This window comes from Oreochromis aureus, linkage group 7, assembly GCF_013358895.1.
Source record: "Oreochromis aureus strain Israel breed Guangdong linkage group 7, ZZ_aureus, whole genome shotgun sequence".
Taxonomy (NCBI): domain Eukaryota; kingdom Metazoa; phylum Chordata; class Actinopteri; order Cichliformes; family Cichlidae; genus Oreochromis; species Oreochromis aureus.
In genome coordinates, this window is record NC_052948.1 from 54,830,216 (window position 1) to 54,851,114 (window position 20,899).

At 40.9% G+C, this 20,899-nt stretch overlaps 1 protein-coding gene across 1 annotated transcript in view; it reads left to right on the plus strand.

The window, feature by feature from the left end:
- The window catches only part of rasgrf2a (Ras protein-specific guanine nucleotide-releasing factor 2a), a 56,474-nt gene that overhangs the window by 6,556 nt on the left and 29,019 nt on the right, over nt 1-20,899 (plus strand). Inside the window, exons 2-6 of the mRNA XM_039614384.1 lie at nt 14,351-14,457; nt 16,762-16,909; nt 17,151-17,240; nt 17,318-17,571; nt 19,624-19,703. Of these exons, the coding sequence (XP_039470318.1) occupies nt 14,351-14,457; nt 16,762-16,909; nt 17,151-17,240; nt 17,318-17,571; nt 19,624-19,703 (679 nt within the window). The remainder of the gene's footprint in view (nt 1-14,350; nt 14,458-16,761; nt 16,910-17,150; nt 17,241-17,317; nt 17,572-19,623; nt 19,704-20,899) is intronic.

The window sequence follows — 20,899 nt, forward strand, 5'->3', positions numbered from 1 at the left end:
ATGATGTGCAAAATGATTTTGGGCACAAAACAGATTTTGCTGTTAGAAAACTTGCAGACTTCACTATATACAGTGTAGACCCTCTAAACTAAGTTTGGGGGATGTGATCTTTCAAGAAATGCAGACCAAACTGTTGTTGTTTGTTTACTTACACAGCATGTCTTGTAGAATTAACTGTGGTCACCAGCAACAGCATAGTGCAGTCATATCTCAAGTCTAATAACAGAAGACAGGAAAAGATCAGTAAAGAAACAACTTCCCCAAACCAAAGCACAAATAAAACAATAAGTAAAACAGGCTGATCTAAAGTATGATTAAAGTTCAGCCTGATTAATATAAATGCCACTGACAGTTGCTAATATATTGGAAAACCAAAATACCACTGAGTTGATGTCTTTCTGTCCAACAACAGGAGTGCTGGTCCGGAGCCTCAAAGACAGTAAGAAGCAAGCAGAGGGAGAAAAAACAGAACATTTTTCAGAAACTGATTTGATCCTTAATGGCTGTGCAATCATTGTAACATAGAGTTTGCTTATGTTGTTAAATAAAGGCTAGATTTGACATTAATAGATGCCACAGATGTTCTAAAGCTGCCACAAAGCATGAAAAAAAAAAATAGACGTCTCCGAAAACGTTGGAGCATTTTTGCAAATATGTGATGTCTTGATAAATCGAGCAGATATTTGAAATTTACACAGCTACATTCTCGCCTGAAAATATCTTAAAAGTTTATTTTGTGACCCAGAAAAAGTAATAAGTTTTTCAGCAGCGCTCCTCCGCCATTGCCGCGCTTACAAGTACGCACAGGCTCCGACAACCGTGGCCGACAAATGCGATCCTCCTTTTCCCCAGACTACCCTTCCTGGGTCACAAAATAACCTTTTAAGATATTTTCAGGCGACAGTGTAGCTGTGTAATGCTCAAATATCTACTTAATTTATCAAAATATCACATATTTGCAAAAGTGCTTCCACATTTTCGGAGAGCTCTGTTATCCACTCCCCACATCCCACACCTACCCCACCCCTAACGGCTGCACCTCCCGAAGAATTTTGTCTGGTCTCTTATCTCACTTATTTATTTCAAACAATCAACAGAAAATTTCACCACATAGTTTTATGTAAGGTTTTTAAGGCTGTGGTGTTAATTTTTAAGTAACATGAGCCCAGCGGCAGCAGCAACGCTAGGCTAACACTAACTAGCTAGCAAGATTTTAAACCTGGTGCTAAACTAAGAGAAGCCACAAAATCAGTTTGAATGAGAGTAAACATTTACTCACCAAGTCAGTGTATCAGGTAAAGATCCACAGCAATGACAACAATAATATCTTGAGCTGACGCTTCTCCAGGTTTGCTCAACATATTCCATAAAAAATGCACCGTGAACATGCGGACTGATCCGAGAGGGAGGAGGACGGTAGTCACTTGGCATTTTCAAACCACATCTTTCATCCTTCCGCACTGAGAAGCAAAACTTCCAGCTTACTTAGTTTTTCTAAGTTAAGACAACTCAAATAAATGGAGCTTATCAGCGTTTTTGCATAAAAAGTACTGGTAACTTATTTAAATTGAGTTCTAATAACAAATTGATAAAAATTGAGTTCAGCCTATTTAATATTTTTAATTAAACACAATATTACATTTTACAGTGCAGAAGCAATTTTAGAAGTTTGGTTTTATATGTTTGTGGTCGCAACATCCATGGCTGGAAGTATTTTCTTACCTGGCTGTCTGTTCGTCTGTCTAGTTATCACAAATAGAGGGAATTTTCTGGTCAAAGGTCAAGGCCCCTGTAACTTAAAAAAATATATTTTGGGCTGTAACTCAAAACTTTAAGAGGAACACACTCACAAAAAATGCTTAAATAATTATTTGATGATCAGAAACATTGCAGATTGTTATTTCAGACTTAATATTTGAAGCATTAGAAGCAATTAGAAGAACAAGTTGTAATGGCCTTCTTGCAATGTTGTAGTCTTTGAGACTGGAGTTGCTGTAGGGTCTACATCACAGTACTTGTTGCTGAGAGGTTTCAGAAAGTAACCTCATTCATGGCACTGTTTGATCTCCAACTAATCAAGACCACCTTGTGATCTGACAGAGGGCTGAATATAAGGGCAGAGATTTTTTGATGGAAGAACTTTAAAGTCAGACAAAACATCAGAGACCATCAAAGCCCTCTGGTACAATTGAAAACTCAGCTTCTTTGATGTCCTCTCTCTTCACCAATACTCTGGTAGCAACATTAATTATACAATCACCAGCATTAAATCGTCTTGATGCATGCTCAATCATCCAGGTAAGTAAATCCCAAAAGGTTGATTCTGTTCATCTGGATGTAGCGTTTTCAGTGGGAGTAATGTCTCTGACTGCAGGTTTCCCCAACCTTATAAACAGTACATTTGTACAATGACTGAAACTAGCCCACTGATTGAACAATGGGCTGTGAGGTCAGTTCCCAGGATACACCGTGGATAGGTGGCCAGTCGGTTGCAGGGCTAACACAGAGAGACCATTCGCACTCATGGGCAATTTAGAATCACCAATTGATCTAACCCCGCTAATTTCATGTCTTTGGACTGTGAGAGGAACCTGAAGTACCCAGAGAGAACCCACGCAGACACAGGGAGAACATTCAATACGGAAGAGGATTAGGGCCACTGGAAAAAAAAAGAATTCTGACTTTAATCTCAGAATTCTGACTTTTTTCTCAGAATTCTGACTTTAATCTCAGAATTCTGAGAATAAAGTCAGAATTCTGAGAAAAAAGTCAGAATTCTGACTTTAATCTCAGAACTCTGAGAAAAAAGTCACAATTCTGAGAGTAAAGTCAGAATTCTGAGAAAAAAGTCAGAATTCTGAGATTAAAGTCAGAATTCTTCTTCTTTTTTTTTTTCCAGTGGCCCTAATACTCTTCCGTAATTCAAACATGAGAAGATTAAACCAAAACGATAAATCAGAACAATGAGCTGAAAGAGGCTAAAATGAACTGTTAAGTAATATTAAAATAATTGTTAAAACCGTTTGTTTGGAAAATACAAAGCAACTAAAACATCTTATTTTTTTTCTTCCCCCTTCTCACCATGTTTAATGCTAATGCTGCTGCCCATTATAACCTACTCACCCATGTGCCACTTGACTGATGCGTTTCCATGGTGATAAAGTTGGTAGTTGGTGAAATGGCACATACAGTAAGTTTGACGTTACACAATCAGAGATATGAAAATATGGACGTTTTCTTGAAAGGATATTTAACTGAGGCTAAATGTGATAAATCACATTAGTGTGCTTTTAAATAATGAAAATTGATTCTGCTGTGAATATGTAATACTTTCTGTTTGTGAGTATGTATCCGACATGTGGTACTGCTCTAGGATGATGCTGTGCTAGACTAAGAATAGCATCCTTGCTTGTTGTTTTGCCTGCAGTCACTGTCTGAATACCAAGTCAACACAACTGCATCTCACACATAGATGCTGCTACGCACTAGTGCTACCTGTGCTATTGGGAGACTACCTTTTACTGTACTGTGAATGGTCTCTTCAACTGCCTTTCTAAGAATATGGCACACGTGTAACAACAAAAACTCCAAAATAAGTTAAGTGAAAAAGTCCAAAACAATATATGTATTTTAAATACTGCACAGTCCTCCTTGGTATGTGTTTACACAGTGAAGTTGTGATGTAAATCCTGTGTTTGATCATAATGCTTGATCTGTAATGCTTATTTCTACCTCAATATTTTTATTCTTGGATTCTAGTAAGGTAGCTTTGGATGATTCAGAGTTCAAAATAACCAAAGCTTGGGTGCTGCCCCACAACTCTTCCCTTCCCCTTGCCTTTTTTGATTGGCTCCTTCTTAGAAATGGAAGGTGGGCCTTTTGTGCACTGTGTGGACCACATTCGGGATATCCACTTATACTGACAGACATTCAGGAATAGAAAAACTGTTTGCAACTGAGCTTTAATAGAAAATCTATTTAATCTATTTCAATAGTAATTTTTTTTTAAAATAAATTTACTGTTTTAAAATTACTGTTAGAATTACTCTTTTTTGAACCACTTTTGATTTGGCTTATGTGCCAAAAGTACTTTGGTTAGAAAAATACAGTGAAATGTTGAAAAGTAAGCAGTTAGGACCAGGGGTGACTGGATAGCTAGTAGGATGCTGTGGCACAACCATTCATCAGAAAAACAGTTTAGTTTGTGTGACATACTCAGTAAGTCAGGCGACTTACACTTTGTTCCTCTAAACTGAAGAAAAGCTGTATGCTATTGTATTTTATCCTGTTTGTCGATCAACAGGGCATTGAGCCACTGAGCAGCTTCCATCTGACTTAATGTGGGGCTAACTTTGTAATGCAGTATCCAGTTCTCTTTCATAGATCCATCTTCTCAATATGACCTTTTGGGGGGTAACAGAAACATCACCCTGTCAACAGTGTGTCCGTTTGCTTTGGCAGTATGCACATCACTTTGTAAAGTAATTTAGGCCATCTCGTCCAAACTAATATGAAAATGACAATCATCATGTCACTTAATGATGAATCATAGGTATTGCCGTCATCACTGGTTCAATTACTGAAGAAATACAAATATTGATTTGGTTTAATGTATCCAAATAGAGTTTAGATGAAAGTTTTGGTGAACAAGGGAAAGCGCTTCAGATTATGTGTGAATGTAAATACTGTGAACGATTTTTGATGTTGTATTTAATTGTTGCATTACTGAGTTCAGTAATCATACCTCCTATTTTTTAATGTTCATGTCAGTTTAAGTTCAGAAACAAGCAAAATGTCACAAAAACACTATGTGTGTTTTATTTCTTAGAGTGTTTAAACACTGAGTTCGGTTTCCAGTTTATAACCACTTTAGCTGACTTATTATCAGGATTAGTGCTTATGAATCACTTTTCTAACTAACGAAGGCCTCTCTTCACAAACAGCAGCTACTTATTACAACCTGGGACAGCTGAAATGTTAGCCAAAAAATGAGACAAGAAGTTACCTTAGCTCAGATCAACTAAATATGTGCTTTAATCTTCCATGTGTGACACAAGCACACTGCAACATCTTCATTTCAACACTTTTTAATGAATCGAGTGGGGTACATGTGAATTTCTCAGTCCCAAACGTGTTTTTGTAATTACTTTGACATTTTATTTAATTACACATTATTTATACTTGCTCCTGTCACAGATGATATTATCTTTAAAAACAGATTTTAATGACATCCTAATAATATGGCTAATGTCTATTATATTTTTTATATAATTTAAAGACAATGATTCAGTAATGAAAATAACCAGTAATGAAAACCACACAAATATGTATTGCATAGTATAAAAAGCACCCCAATTGGGCAAGTATATTCACTGCGCAGACGCAGCTTGTGTCCTCAGGGCTCTCTGTGAGTGAAAGAGAGATGAAGGAAGTAACACAGCACCATTGTCCTGCAGTTCAGGTTGTGTTGAGAGTGGTCCTGGCTGTAAGCGGGAGGTCTCATGTCTGCATCGGTGCATAGCAGACTGATGAAGTGATTTTTTGTGACTGAACGCAGTGATGCTCGATGCAGGGCAAGGCAGCTTACAGCTCCCCATTTCTCACTCTGTCTGTCTGTCTGTTCGTCTCACTTATTGTTATCCTTGTGCTTAAAGCAGGCTTGTGACCAGGGAAGCCGCATTAGCAATGCAAGGATGCTGCACAAGCCTTGATGATTATGTAACCCCCCACCCCACCCCCCGACGCACACAAACAAGCCCTTAAGCCTCTCTGGTCTGTAGCCAACACACGCTAGCAAGTGTCCCTCACCCGCTTTTTGTTACATCATTACTATACAGACCTGCTTTCTCTCTGTGGCACCCTTTTAGCAAACTATATTGTCAGACAGAGGAAAGGGAAAAACAGATATTCAGCAAGTAATTTATATGTTTATTTAACCCATATCTCATGGATCAAAGAGTTGCAACTTTGTTAAGGATTTAATGTTTGGCAAATACAGATTATATTCACTTAAATACAACTCAGTTTAGTAACATACCCAAGGATACTTCGACACATGGGCTGGAGGAGACAGAGATTCATCCCCTAACCTCCAGATTGGTAGATGACCCACTCTACTGCCTGACCTAAGAGAAAATCTATCCTATTTCTCTGAATTAATAAAATAGTAATTCCAGAGGGAAATTTTCCTGGAAAATTAGTGCATAACCATGTTAAAATTTTTGCAGTCGTATTGGGTTAAGTTGTCCTTGAGAAAAAACAACAATTTATTTTGAATTCATATTAATTTATGCAGTTTATATTTTCTACTTTTAACATACTGCCTATTGAAAGTTTGTGTCACTCCTGGATAATTTTTTTCTTAATGTGAATTTTGTTGCATTTTTTTCTCCTGAGCCCATAGGGTCCCTAACGTTTATGAGCTTACCAGTCTGGAACCTTGGTAAGCCCATAAAATATAATGCAGGGGCGTGTGTTAAAGCTCAGTTTTATTTCTTTTTATGACAAATGCAACAACATAAGTTATTTTATGTGAAATGTTGAAATACAGGGTTTAGCTAAGGTAGCTAGAGACATGCTAAGGTTTTCAGGTTACGTTATTGTTGCGTGTCTTTTGCTTTTAAATGGATAAGTACTCCCAAAACTGCCATGCAAAGGAGTTTGGCCTATTATGAAATCCAAGTCTTGATGAACTGCTGTTCCTTGTTACACGTGCTAACCTCATCAGTATGGTTTAGCAAACAGCTGAAGGGATAATGATGTGACAAATGAAAAAAAGAAAGACTGAAACATGCATCGAGTTACTGGTGACTGCTGTTTGAGTATTTGATGATGGGCTCATTCCTGTCATACTTCAGTTAGTGCATTTTTTTTAAACCTGTAAATAAAATATGAAATTTGAAATTATTTGAAAATGTGATATGGGATGGATTTCCACTATGATTTAAAGGGATTAGAATCTCGTATTCATGCATAAAGTAAAACTCAGGAGTCAGGATTTGTATTTGTGTCTTTGCTAAATTATGTATAGCCTTGTCAAATGCCCCAGTGAACTTAAATATGATAAGTACTTGTAAAAAATAGATTTAGCCTGCAGTATGTATGAGTAGAAGTCCCTACTGAGCTTAAATATTACAGTATTTCCATAAGCTTACGAGTCAAAGGTGGTATTGTTGTCTTCAAAAACAACACAAAAAGAGAACAAATTGGCTTTAAAATGAGAAGTTAGGCAGTCTTTTACCGCAGAGGCAGCAGCAGTCTATATCAACTGGGGGGCCAGCTAATGCTAATGTTAAAAAAAATCTGCAAAAACCCTATGCATAATTATACTCATACATCCAGATTATATTTAGAAAAATGTGATCAGAGTTCTATCTTAGATTGCAGAGGCGAAGTGGGAGAAAATGTTCTCTAAATGCAGATGGGGCTCAGCGACCTCACAGGATAGTTGATCCTCAACAAATTTCTATTTATTTTTAAAATTTTCCAGTAAGACCATGCTGTAAAACTAGCTTCACAAACAAATGAATGACTGTGAACATGCACGGCAGACCCAGTTGTGTTCTGTACATTTTTATTTGTTTGTGCACATCAACACCACCAACCCAGTCAGGACCCAGTCCCATATTTAAGATGGCAGGGCATGATTGTGGATGCCGCGCAGGTGCGTCCGCCTTCCCTGCACGGCACCACAGGCCATGCCCCACCACTTACCCCCATCGCCCGATTGAGGCCAGGGAGCCATCCGGCCGAACCTACTCCCCTCCCCCGGCGAGCGGGAGAGAGAATCGGCCCGGACCGTCGGCATCCCCAGCCCCAGGTCCAGCGACAGGGAGGTGTGAGTTCAGACGGCCGCCGGCAAATCCAGCAGCGCTGGCGAAGCTGATCCGGAGGTCGGCCGCGTGGCAGGTGGTCACGGCTCATAGGCGGCTGTGCCAACGTAGGATCAACTGGCATGCCGGCCTCTGGTGGAGATGAGGCCAGTCTGGCGGCGGCGGGGTCGCCCAGGCCTGGAGCAGCGTCGCCATCTCCGCTATTCTCCTTAGGTGGCACTCGGTCTTGTCCCGCAGTTCTTCCTACTGACGCCTGCTCCCGCTGCGTGCCCTCCAGCTCGGCCACCATTCTTGCCAGCTTCTCCCTCTGCTGGCCCAGTCCTGAGTCTGCCGTGCCTCCCCTCCTGGGTTTCGGCACCACTGTGAACATGCACGGCAGACCCAGTTCTGTACATTTTTATTGTTCTGTGCACATCAACATCAACACCACCAACCCCCAGTCAGGACCCAGTCCCATATTTAATATGGCGGGGCATGATTGTGGATGCCCCGCAGGTGCGTCCGCCTTCCCTGCACGGCACCACAGGTCACGCCCCACCACAATGACCTTTTTTAAATTTTAAAGATACATGTCGCGTCCCAAAGTTTTACCTGCACAGGGCATCCTCTGAGTGTCCTCGGCAGTCATGCTGGCTGCCACAATCACTGCAGAGGCACTAAATATCACTTAGTAAAATGACTAAAAACCAGAAGTTGAAGTGTGTTTATGATTACCTTGTTCAGCCTTGAAACGATTTAGCTTTACAACTTTTTACAACTTTATCTTTGCCTGGCTCTAGAAGTACAAGCCTTGTCAAGGCCTTTGTATAAATCACATAATTGGAACATAGGCATCTAGTAAATGGATAAGAAATACTTTTGAAGTGTAGTTTTCTGTTGTGTGCAGCCATTCCTGTGTAGGTTTCTAGGGATTGTCTTCTTTGAGACTACAATTCCTGACTTTCTCAATCATTTGGTCGAGTCTTGGGAGTTGTTCTAAGGGTCTTAAGACACATTTCTCACTAGTTTTCTTTCTAGATTCTTTGCAATCTTTCACGCCAAACCTCTTCCAGGATAGTTCTGTACTGTGTGGCTTTCTCAAGTGACAACTCTTGCTGAAGTTTTACACTGTGTACGGGGATAACCAAGGTAAAGAACATCATTGCACAGAAAAGTTTTTCATGGGCTAAAAATGTTGACCCTAGTAATTTTTTTCTGAAACAATAGTAACAATAATAACAATAATAACAATAATAATGATAATAATGATAATGATAATGATAATAATAATAATAATTTAAAGAAAACTAGTATGTTTAGAATTGCCCTTGTTGAAAATTTTGACAAAACCTAGTAATATCCTCCTAGGACCTGGTATCCACATATGTGAACATCACATTTTGGGATGTCTAGACCAAAATACTTAATTTTTCTCTACAAGGGCCTGATATCCACTTACGAGGACATTATACTGCCACTGTTCTATCAAAATTTAAAATGAATGTCCTCATATGTAGATCTCATTTTTCTCAGAAACAAAATTTAGGTAAAAAAAAAAAAAAAAGTGGTAATTCTTTGTTTTTACATTCATCAGGTCCCAATCAACCCAAATAGCAAAGACAAATTAAAAATGCATGCCATGAAAGAGTTCGGGTCTAAGGAGGATACTAATCATTTTGTCCTCATCTTTACAGATGTATGTATGTAAGTGCATCTTTATGTACTTCGTATTATTTGCACTAATTCTCATTTTGAAGTGGAGTCCTTGTACTCTTCCAATTATCACCTCCTCTCATGAGGTAGCAGGGCTGTTTTCTGTGTGCTATTTTAGTGTTACTTGTGCTCTTTGTGCTGTTACTTGGGGCATGAACTCTGATGAGGAAGCTGAATATGAAAATGTGAACCAAGTGTGAACCTTAGGGCTGCAGCCAACAGTTATTTTCATTAGTCTGTGGATACAAGGTGTATAACAATTGGCATAAATTATGGAATTTATCACCACAGCTGGAGGATGTTCATTCATCTTTTCTATTTTGTAGCCAATAAACAAATAACAGACTTGACACAAAAACTCTTGCTTTTGAGACATACAAGGAAAGTGGCTTTTTGAGGCATTGCTTAATGATAAAAAATAATATTCAAGCTGGTTCTAGTTTTCTCTTTTGAGAGATCAGCTTTATAGGACTCTTGTCATAGACAATTTCTTTCGATTTCCACCATAAATTTTCAGCTGGATTGAAATCTGGATGGGGTGTCTCAGGTGGTAGAGTGGGTCACCTATTCACTGGAAGGTTGGTGGTTCGATCCCAGGCTCCTCCAGTCTACATGCCAAATATCCTTGGGCAAGATATTAACCCCATGTTGCCCTCCGATGCATCCATCGGAGTGTGAATGCGAGTGAATGTTAGATAGAAGCACTACAAACCTTAGATAAAGTGCTTGTTTGAATGGGTATGATTGGGTGAATGCACGAGTTGTATAAAGCACTTTGAGTGCTCAGTGAGAGTAGTAAAGCGCTATATAAGAACCAGTCCATTTACCATTCATCCATCCATCTTTTTCCGCTTATCCGGGGCTGGGTCACTGGGACAGCCCAAGTAGAGAAGCCCAGATCTCCCTCTCCCCAGCCACCTTCTCCAGCTTGTCCCGGGGAACACCAAGGCATTCTCAGGCCAGACAAGAGATATAATCTCTCCTGCGTGGCCTGGATCTGCCCCGGGGCCTCCTCCCGGTGGGACATGCCCGGAATACCTCATCCAGGAGGCGCCCAGGAGGCATCCTTGTCAGATGCCCGAACCACCTCAACTAGCTCCTTTCAATGTGAAGGAGCAGCAGCTCTACTCTGAGCCCCGCTTGGATGGCTGACTTCTCACCCTATCTCTAAGGGAGAGGCTATCCACCCTTTGGAGGAAGCCCATTTCCGCACTCGTATCTGCGATCTCGTTCTTTCAGTCACTACCCTTAGCTCGTGGCCATAGGTGAGGGTAGGGACATAGATTGACCGGTAAATTGAGAGCTTCGCTTTTACACTCAGCTCTCTCTTCACCAGAACAGACCGGTACAGCATCCGCATCACTGCGGCCGCAGCACTAATCCGTCTGTCAATCCCCCACTCCCTTCTCCTGTCACTCGTGAACAAGACCCCGAGATATTTAAACTCCTCCACTTGGGGCAAGAACTCGTCCCTGACCCAGAGTGGGCACTCCACTCTTTTCCGGCTGAGGACCATGGCCTCAGATTTGGAGGTGCTTATTCTCATTCCCACCGCTTCACACTCAGCTGCCAACCGTTCCAAGGCAAGCTGGAGGCCACCAACCGATGAAGCCAACAGAACCACATCATCCGCGAAAAGCAGAGATGAGATTCTGAGACCACCCAAGTGAAAGCCTTCCGCCACTTGGCTACGCCTAGAAATTGTGTCCATAAAAATTATGAATAGCGGATGGCCACCAGCCACCCCCCCACCGAGCCTGGTTCCTCTGGAGGTTTCTTCCTGTTAAAGAGGAGTTTTTCCTTCCCACTGTCGCCAAACTGCTTGCTTATAGGTGTCATATCATTGTTGGGTTGTTTTCTCTGTATGTATTATTGTAGGGTCTACCTTACAATATAAAGCACCTTGAGGCAACTGTTGTTGTGATTTGGCACTATATAAATAAAATTGAATTGAATTGAATCAAAGACCGAGACTGTGACAAAGGGCAGCCCTGGTGGAGCCAATCACCAACTAGGAACGAGTCCGACTTATTGCCGGCTATGCGGACAACTTTCTCAGTCGAAATCAGCAGTGCTCCACCCGCACTATACACAGTGCAGGTAGAACACTGTTTTCCACCTCCTGAGTCGCCTGGCGGTTTGCCAGAATCTCTTCAAGGCAGTCCAAAAGTCTTTTTCCATGGTCTCTCCGAACTCCTCCCACACTCGAGTTTCTGTTTCAGCCACTGCCTGCGCCGCCTTCCGCTTGGCCTGTCGGTACATATCAGCTGCCTCCGAAGTCCCACAGGCTAACCAAGCCCGATAGGACTCCTTCTTCAGCCTGGTGGCTTATCTCACTTCTGGTGTCCACCATTTGGTTTGGGGGTTACCACCACGACAGGCACCAACCGCCTTGCGGTCGCAGCTCAGTGCAGCGGCTTCGGCAATGGAGGTGCTGAACATGGGCCATTCGGACTCATTGTCCCCAGTCTCCCTCGGAGTGCTGTTGAAGCTCTACTGTAGGTGTGCGTTGAAGATCTCACGGACCAGGGCCTCTGCTAGGCGTCCAGCACACCCTCACTATATGTTTAGGTGCGCCAGGTCTGTCCAGCGTCCTCCCCTGCCACCTGATCCAACTCACCACCAGGTGGTGATCAGTTGACAGCTCAGCCCCTCTCTTTACCGAAGTGTCCAAAATATATGACTTGAGGTCTGGTGATACGATTACAAAATCGATCATCGACCTGTGGCCTAGAGCTTCCTGGTGCCAGTGCACTTATGGACACTCTTATGTTAAAACATGGTGTTCGTTATGGCCAAACTGTGGTTTGCACAGAAGTCCAATAACAAAAACACTGCTCGGGTTCAGATCCGGGAGGCCATTCCTCCCAATTATGTCCCTCCAGGTCTTGCTGTCATTGCCCACGTGAGCATTGAAGTCTCCCAGCAGGACAACAGGCGGAGCACCCTCCAGTACCGTACCCAGGGACTCCAAGAAGGCTGGGTACTCTGAACCACCACTCGGTGCATAAGCGCAGACGATAGTCAGGACCCGTTCTGACCCAGAGGCGCATGGAACAAACCCTGTCGTCCACTGCGATAAACCCCAACGTACAGGCAGCAAACCGAGGGCATACCAAGATACCCACCCCAGCCCGCCGCCTCTCACCAGGGGCAACTCTAGACTGAGACAGTGTCCAGCCCCTCTCCAGGAGACTGGTTCCAGAGCCCAAGCCATGGGTTGAGGTGAGCCCGACTATATCTAGTCTGTACCTCTCGACTCCATGCATCAACTCAGGCTCTTTCCCCATCAGAGAGGTGACATTCCATGTCCCAATTGCCAGTCTTGGTAGCTGGAGATAGGTCCGCCAGGACCTCCGCTCCTGGCCACCGCCCAGCTTACAATGCAGTCGACCCCTACGGGGCCTCCTGCGGGTGGGCCTGCAGGAAGAGGGGCCCATGTCCCTTTTTCAGGCCCCATCGACTAAGGCCCGGCCACCAGACGCTCGCCCTCGGGCACCCTCCCCAGGCCTGGCTCCAGGGCGGGGCCCCAGTAACCCTATCCCGGGCAAGGTGAACTCTTCCCTCGATGGTTTTGTCATAGGGATCTTCTGAATCGCTCTTTGTCTGGTCCCTCACCCAGGACCAATTTGCCATGGGAGACCCTACCAGGGGGCAAAAAGCCCCCATACAACATAGCCCCTGGGATCCCTGGGACACACAAACCCCTCCACCACGATAAGGTAGCGATTCGCGGAGGGGTCCTCTCCAATCACGGACTGCATAATTTTTCTATAATTTTTCATGATCTGGAAACAAATCTGCAATTGATTTAAAGGATTTGATTGCATATATTTGAGGTATGTTTCATGCAGTCCAAATGTTCATCTATTTAACAAAAAGTGTTTTGTGTCAGCTTTCTTTTATGTGCTATAAAGAGTTGTATAAAAATGATGAGAAAATTGTCTGTTATAATTTCTTTTGTGTCTTGTCCTGAAACAAAAGATGTTATTATCTCTGATATCTTACAGTGTATCACAGTCAATTTGAAGAGTAAATATGGTAAATATACAGGAATTTCAAATTTTCTAATTTTTTCTCATTTTAATTTGTTTACCTTGTTAAAAAATGAATAAAATAAAGTGAACATAGGAACAAATAAAATAGTTTTGGACTGTTAGCAAAGTAGCTCAAAAGAAAAATACGCAAGTCATCTGCTAAAATTTTCATGTCTAATGTCACATCATTGAAAATAGAAACACATAATAAAGTCTTCGTGCAGCCATCTTCACCACTTGCAGAAATGTTTCCACTCACCTCATGGATACGCTTGCATCAAGCATGCCGCAACGAATTTTTGAAGCGATCAACAATAACACTGGAGCTATTCATTACTGAGTTCATGTTTGGAACTTGATTTCTATTTTGGGGGGTTTACAGGTTTTTTGGAGGAGAGGTCCTAAACTTTTGATCAGCTGTAAAACAGCCTCTTTCAGTTTAAGCGTCGTTTTCAATAAATTGCATGCTCAAAAAATGTTTTGTCTCACTCCCATTTCTTCTTGTTGCATGTTGAAGCTGTACTTGGAACCTTGTTAAGATCCAATCACGCAAAATATGATTTTTTGCCATTTTTCAAGTGGTCTTAATCTTTTGATTTGGACTACATGTTGCACACATACATTAATGTAGTTTCATTAAACTTGAGGTAAAAACATATAATAATTCTGTCATTGTCTAGATTGTAAGCCTGAATAAACCTGTTGAAAAAAATATTCCGACCTAAGATTAAAGATCTTTTTTTCTAAGCATGCAGTCACATTACTTTTTGTCTCTTTTCTTTCACATAGTACTACTTCATGGTCAATTTTGGCCACGATGGGCAGAAACCTCTAGAGATGCGAGCAGAGGATGAGTTGGACTGCAACGAATGGGTGGAGGGCATCCAGCAGGCCAGGTATGAAGTGACAAGAGTTTTCACTTTTTTACAATGTTATAAAATATTGTAATTTATGCATTTTCATCTGTATACAACTTGGTCTTTCTAATGGCTCCATAGTGCAGTGGTTTACATATTCCCTTGTACGTGAAAAGTTGTTAGTTTAATTTCAGCCAGCGATTAAAATTTCCCTTGGTTGCATCAGGAAGGGTGTGTAGCATAAAACTCTGAAAAATACCTGCTGTAGAGCAAGAGTGTGTTTATTTCCCATTTTTATGCCTGTCTTATTTGTTCTGTACAGTGTCCTTGGGTGTTTTGAAAGCCACTTTTAAATAAAATGTATTATTATTAAGAGATGGGAAAGCCATGCAGCAAAGGGCTGCAGGTCAGACTCAATACTGCACTGCTCCACTCAGGCCATGTAACATATGGTTGCCAGCTCAACCACTGAGCTAAACCAGCACCAGACAGCTTTAAACTTAAAACCATATGAAAGAGATTAGGTAAGAAAAATCCAATAAATTAATACACATTAATTTAGCAGTACTCCTCCCATAGTCGCATGACTTCCTCCCACAGTCCAAAGACATGCAGCTGGTGGGGTTAGGTTAATTGGTCATTCTAAATTGCCTGTAGGTATGAATGTGAATGGTTGTCTGTCACACTGCGTTGGACTTGTGACAGACTGGCGACCTGTCTAGGGTAGTTTTAGAGCCTCAATGTGAACCTTAAAGTAGATAACCCATAAGTAATGCGTAAAAAATTACATCTCACTAATTTAGAAGATCTTTATTTTCTGGAAAAAAGCTTTTGTTGCTCTATAAAAAAGCCGACTGTGAAGCTAAGACGCCGTACTACTCATCACTGATTGAAAAAAAATAAGAAAAACCTTAGGTTTCTCTCTAGCACTGTAGCCATGCTGGCCAAGAGTCAGAGCTCTGTTGAAACTTAACTAGTAATGATGTCATGAATTTCTTCAGAAGTTTTAACAGTTACGAAAGAAATTACTCATAAACATCACACATACTATTGATACTAATTTTGTTTCCGTCTGATTCTGAGTTAACTTCAGTAATCATTTCCTCCAAACCATCAACCATCAACGTGTCCAAACCATCCCACTCCTTCATTACTGCTCAAAGTCTTACCATTGATTATTGTTTTAATCTTACATATGATATTATATCCATGATGCAATATACTATAAGCCAAATGTAAGCACAAAAGTAGTGTAGGTATGGTTCTCCTTGAAAACTTTCACTAAAAGTATAAAATAACTGCTTAACACTTCAGTTTAACAACAACAACTGAAGTAACTTATCCTTGTAATTCATCAGCAACCTACATCCATCATGTAAGCACATAATTACTTTCTTTCCACCATTTACTCTTCCTGTTATGGAGGGCAGCTTAGTGAGCTCGAGTGAGATTCTGAGATCCTCACAAAGTAAAGTGTGCTGGTAGCACGATTCACTGGAATTCTGAGGTGTGCAGAATAAACAGGAATAGAGAGTGGACTGTCCCCTGTCTCTGTTCCTGAGAGAAATATTGTCTTTCTTTCTAGGTATTATTGTTTTGCGTTTTGGATCAAATGAAGGCATTTCAGGGATGAAGACATTTCTTATAATGTTAGGTGTAACATAATACTCCAGAAGTTACTCTTGATACTTCTGGTACATTTTGATGGTAAAACTGACAACACAGGGCCTTTATTTGTAATGAAATATGTATGTACATGATAATGCTGTTTGTTTCACTACCTTCCGCTACAATGAAAATCTTTTCCTTATTATTATCTTTATCTTGTAGTAAAATGTTCCAAAATTTCATCTTGTAGTCCCTACATTTTTTGTGAGAAAATGTGCTGTGCTGAAAAGTGCGACTCAAACTCTACCTTCTGCTCTTTCTGTGTGTTTATGCAGATTTGACACCACTACCTCATGTTGTTCCATATTTGTTTAACATGCCTGTGTGCATTTGTGTGCAAGTGTTTATTCTTTCTGCTCGCAGCAGTTCACATTTAGGTCACACTGATGCTGTTGTGCTGCACTGGTTACATCACAGACTTGATCTCGTAACTCGACCTCTGTTTCTCACTGGTCTCACTTTCTGTGTCTTTCCTATTTTTAGTGTAACATTCAGTAGAAAGTATGCCTCTACTTGCCCACAGTGACATATTACTGCAGGTGTCAATAACATCAGGTTACTGCCTGATCATTCATTTAAGTCTATAACTAAAACAAATTGCCACACAAAGCTCTCTGTACATGTTAAATTACCACACTAACCGACTTCAGTACTGTCCTCCTGTGCTCCTTTTAGCTACTCTGACATCATCATTGAACGTGACATCCTGATGCAGAAGTACATCCATCTGGTCCAGATCATGGAGACTGAGAAGGTTGCAGCCAATCAGCTTCGTACTCAGCTGGAGGACCAGGACACAGAGATTGAGAGGCTCAAAGCTGAGGTATGCATGAGTGCATCTGCATCTGTGTGGCTACATAAATGCACATACTGTCACACACAGGCACCCACATGCACTCTAAAATCAAAGCACGCAGATTCCTAAATTAAATCACAGCAGGACTCTGCTGATTCTGGGGCCTATTGTTTGGGATTTTTTTTTTACCTTTTAAAATGTTCCCATGAATGTTTTATATTTTGTTTGTGCATTTTTTCATATGGACGCTGTTGTTGTGTTGTTGCAGATTACAGTATTGAACAAAGCCAAGGAAAGGATGCAGCCATACCAGAACAACCAAGATGAGGAAGACCCTGATATTAAAAAAATTAAAATGGTAAAGAATTGTAACTGCATATTAAAATTTAGAGAGACAAGGCTGTGAGAGAAACTTAGTGTGCTATGGCTATACAGGTGCAGAGTTTCATGCGTGGCTGGCTGTGTCGGAGGAAGTGGAAAATCATTGTCCAGGACTATATCTGCTCCCCTCACGCTGAGAGCATGAGGAAGAGGAACCATATTGTGTTCAACATGGTGGAAGCAGAGACAGAATACGTGCACCAGCTTTCCATCCTGGTGAATTGCTTCCTTAGGCCGCTCCGCATGGCCGCCAGTTCCAAGAAACCTCCCATTCGCCATGATGATGTTAGCAGCATCTTCCTCAACAGGTGCAATTCTCTTTTTTTGTTTTGTGTGACTCTTCACACAAATCCTGTGTTTCAGCTGCCAGTTTGTAATAACCCATATACTAGATATAAAATACTGATGTCACACATCGATTTCTGAACAAATATGAGAGTGTAGTAAGTCATCAGCTAACACTTGCCAGCAGGGGCGATTCTAGGACCAGAGCTTTGGGGGGTGCTGAGCACCCAGAGAGCTGCCCAGCCAGGCAAGATAATCTTTACTCGTCACAATGAGACTTCTTCCCTGTCTCTGTCAGTCCCTGCATCCTTAAATGTCTCCAGTTGTACAGAGTTCCCTCTGACTGTCTCCTTGGTGCATTTAAACCCCTGTTCCTCCCTGTCCTCATCCTCTGTTGTCTTCATCTCCGTTATCAGTCATCATAATTTTACCATCTCTGTGCAAGTCTGCAAATTTCTTTATTAAATCATAAGATTCTTAAATTCATCAAGTCTCTCTGCCTGGGTCCTCATCACAAAACATGACATCATTGTTTTGTACATTTTAACACAATTTAATCCCAACATTAGTTAAAGAAAAGCAAAACACTTTTTTTAAAGTCTGTAACAAAACCATCAAATCTGATAAAGGTTATTTAAATGCTGCAAAAGAAGAATGGATTGGAATAAAAAAAAAACAAAAACACATATTCTAACCTTAATTACTGGGGGAAAATTATGAATGATGATCATAGTGAGTAAGAAGTAAACTCCAAAAATAGTCTTTGAAATGTAAAAAAAATGTACAAAATACTGATCTTTACTGCAGATACTACTATGGCTCTGCAGATTTTTTCTTTTAACCTATGTGGCCTCACCTTGAGGTTGGCAAATCTGTCTATCACTTTTTGGTGGTCAACTCTCTCAAGCAGTTTAACGGTTTCAGTTTTGCCTGTCACTGTTCCCTGTCTGTTTTCTTACCTGGTTCTTCCTGACCTTGTACTTTCTCCTCACGTTCCCCTCTTTCCTCTCTCCCTCTTTGGACTGACAGTCATACACAAATAGGTTGTATTCAATTAGATAAAAAAAAAAAAAAAAAAAAAAATCACATTAATATGAAAAAAAATACTGTTAAGATCACTAATAAAAAAAAAAGTCCTCTCTCTGTACTTTCAAACAAAAGGCAAATAACCAAACCACATGTACATCTAATAAAAGATATAAATATTGAAACACTGATCCAGCATTATCCGTTATTGACGGATCATTTGTTCTTACACTTTTACCTGAATGTTGCTCCTGGGTTTAATATCGGCACATATGACAAAATAAGCAGCTTCTCTCATTCCATTTCAAAGGACAGTGGTAACAACAGTAGGCTACGGACAATTTTAAGTTTTAGATTTTAAATAGGCTACATACATTTCAATGGGAACAACAGGGCGGTCAGATGTTGCTGATTTTACTACACGAGGACGGATTGTAGGGTAGCAAACATCGTCGGAAAACTTGTTTTCAACACTGCAGGTTACCTGGGTGTAATGTTTTTCAGCTAAAAAGAAACATGGCCTGACTCCTACCTAACTATATAAAGAGTAACTGAAGGCTAAATGCAGCCAACATGTCCTGTTTCAAGCCAGGCACTCACACCTCCACTCCGCTGCGTCTCAGCCACCATCGCTCTGGCAGAAAGGACGCTAGAGCCAGAGTAGGGGAGAGGCGAGCTGGAACAAACCATTTGGGGGGGTTATCTATACTTCTGTTGTTAAAATGTTCCATCTCAATTAAGTACTGTATGCTTTTTATATTTTTAGTAGTGTGTCACACAAACAGCAAATATTGTCCAAAAAAAGTAAGAAATCTTTGGGGGTGCTTTGATTCATTTTGGGGGTGCTTCAGCACCCCCTAAAATGGGCTAAAATCACCCCTGCTTGCCAGCCTGGTTAGCAAACTGCTTCTATAAACTGTCTAGGTGTAACTCACCTACCTAGATAACGCACCAAACCTAGATCCTTTTTGTGGCCTTCCTAGCCTTATAGTTATACTACTAAACTCATTCTTAGTGAATTGAACTCACTCTTCTCTCTCTCTATTAAGTGAGACCATCATGTTTCTGCATGAAATCTTCCATCAAGGCCTGAAGGCCCGAATTGCCAACTGGCCCACTCTAGTTCTGGGTGAGTGTTTCTAAGCTTACTTTTTTAACATAAGCTGTGGTCAGAAGGTTCTACTACTACTACATGTATAGAGAGAAAAAAAGAAAAAAGAGAAAGAAAAAAAAAACCACACACCTCTGATTTACATGTAGATCACCTCCTGTTCAAGCTCATCTCCTTGGGTATCAAAGCTTCCAGTGGAGCTTTCTGCCTGCTTGCATAGAACAGGGTGGTCTGTGGAAGTGGTGCATGGTAAATGATATGGTTCTTTTCTGCACTTCCTGAGTACTCAACACCCTGCCTCAAGCACTTTTTTAATGCAAGTGCTTTTTGTCTAACGTTCACACAGACATTCATACTCCAATGGATGCATTGAAGAGCAACTTAGGAATGGTATCTTGCCCAGGAATATTTGGCATACAGACTGCAGCAGTGTCAGGAATCAAACCACCAACCTCCTAATTAGTAGATGACTTACTCAACCTCCTGAGCTACAGCCACCCCAAGTTGCTGTCTGAAATCTTGATTGGAGTGTAAACATTAGATAGAAGGCACTTGGGTAGAAAAAGCATGGAAAAAATTTTCCATTTACCGTGGTCATGACTAATGATGAGAACTGAGTTTCTGACAGCAAGACAGAAAACAGCAGTTTTAAATGAAAGTGTTTCAGTTTCGGAACATGAAGCCAGCAGGAGCTTTGACCAGGAGTGTGTTAATGGTTTTTTTGTTAGATTCACCGGGTTGTTCACCATTAATGAATGCAAACTTCTACCATTACATCATAAGGCATCTGAGGAAGAGCTTTTGGTGCAAATGAACTAAAGTGCAGCATGTGTCATCAGGTGCCTGCTCATAGCATATCAAAATAGCAGGATTCTTTGCAAAGTTTTTTTTTTTTTTAAATGAGATTGTGTTTAATGGATTTTGTTTTGGCCTGGAGTTCGACACCCCTGTTGTAATGTGATGGGATGAACAGGGTTAGCAGTTTGAAGCAGTGTGTGAAGTGCATGCTGATGATGTAGTCAGTAATGTAACAGTAAAAACTTCTAGGGAAAAAAAAAAAACAAATCCAAAAAACTGTATGTGTTCCTCGTAAGGAAACTATGGAATAATTATTCAATACTTATAGATCAAAAAGAAACTAATTTAAAAGTTTGGGAGTAATATTTGGGCAAGGCAACCAAATCAACCTGTAATGTCAAGCAACAAACAAGCTT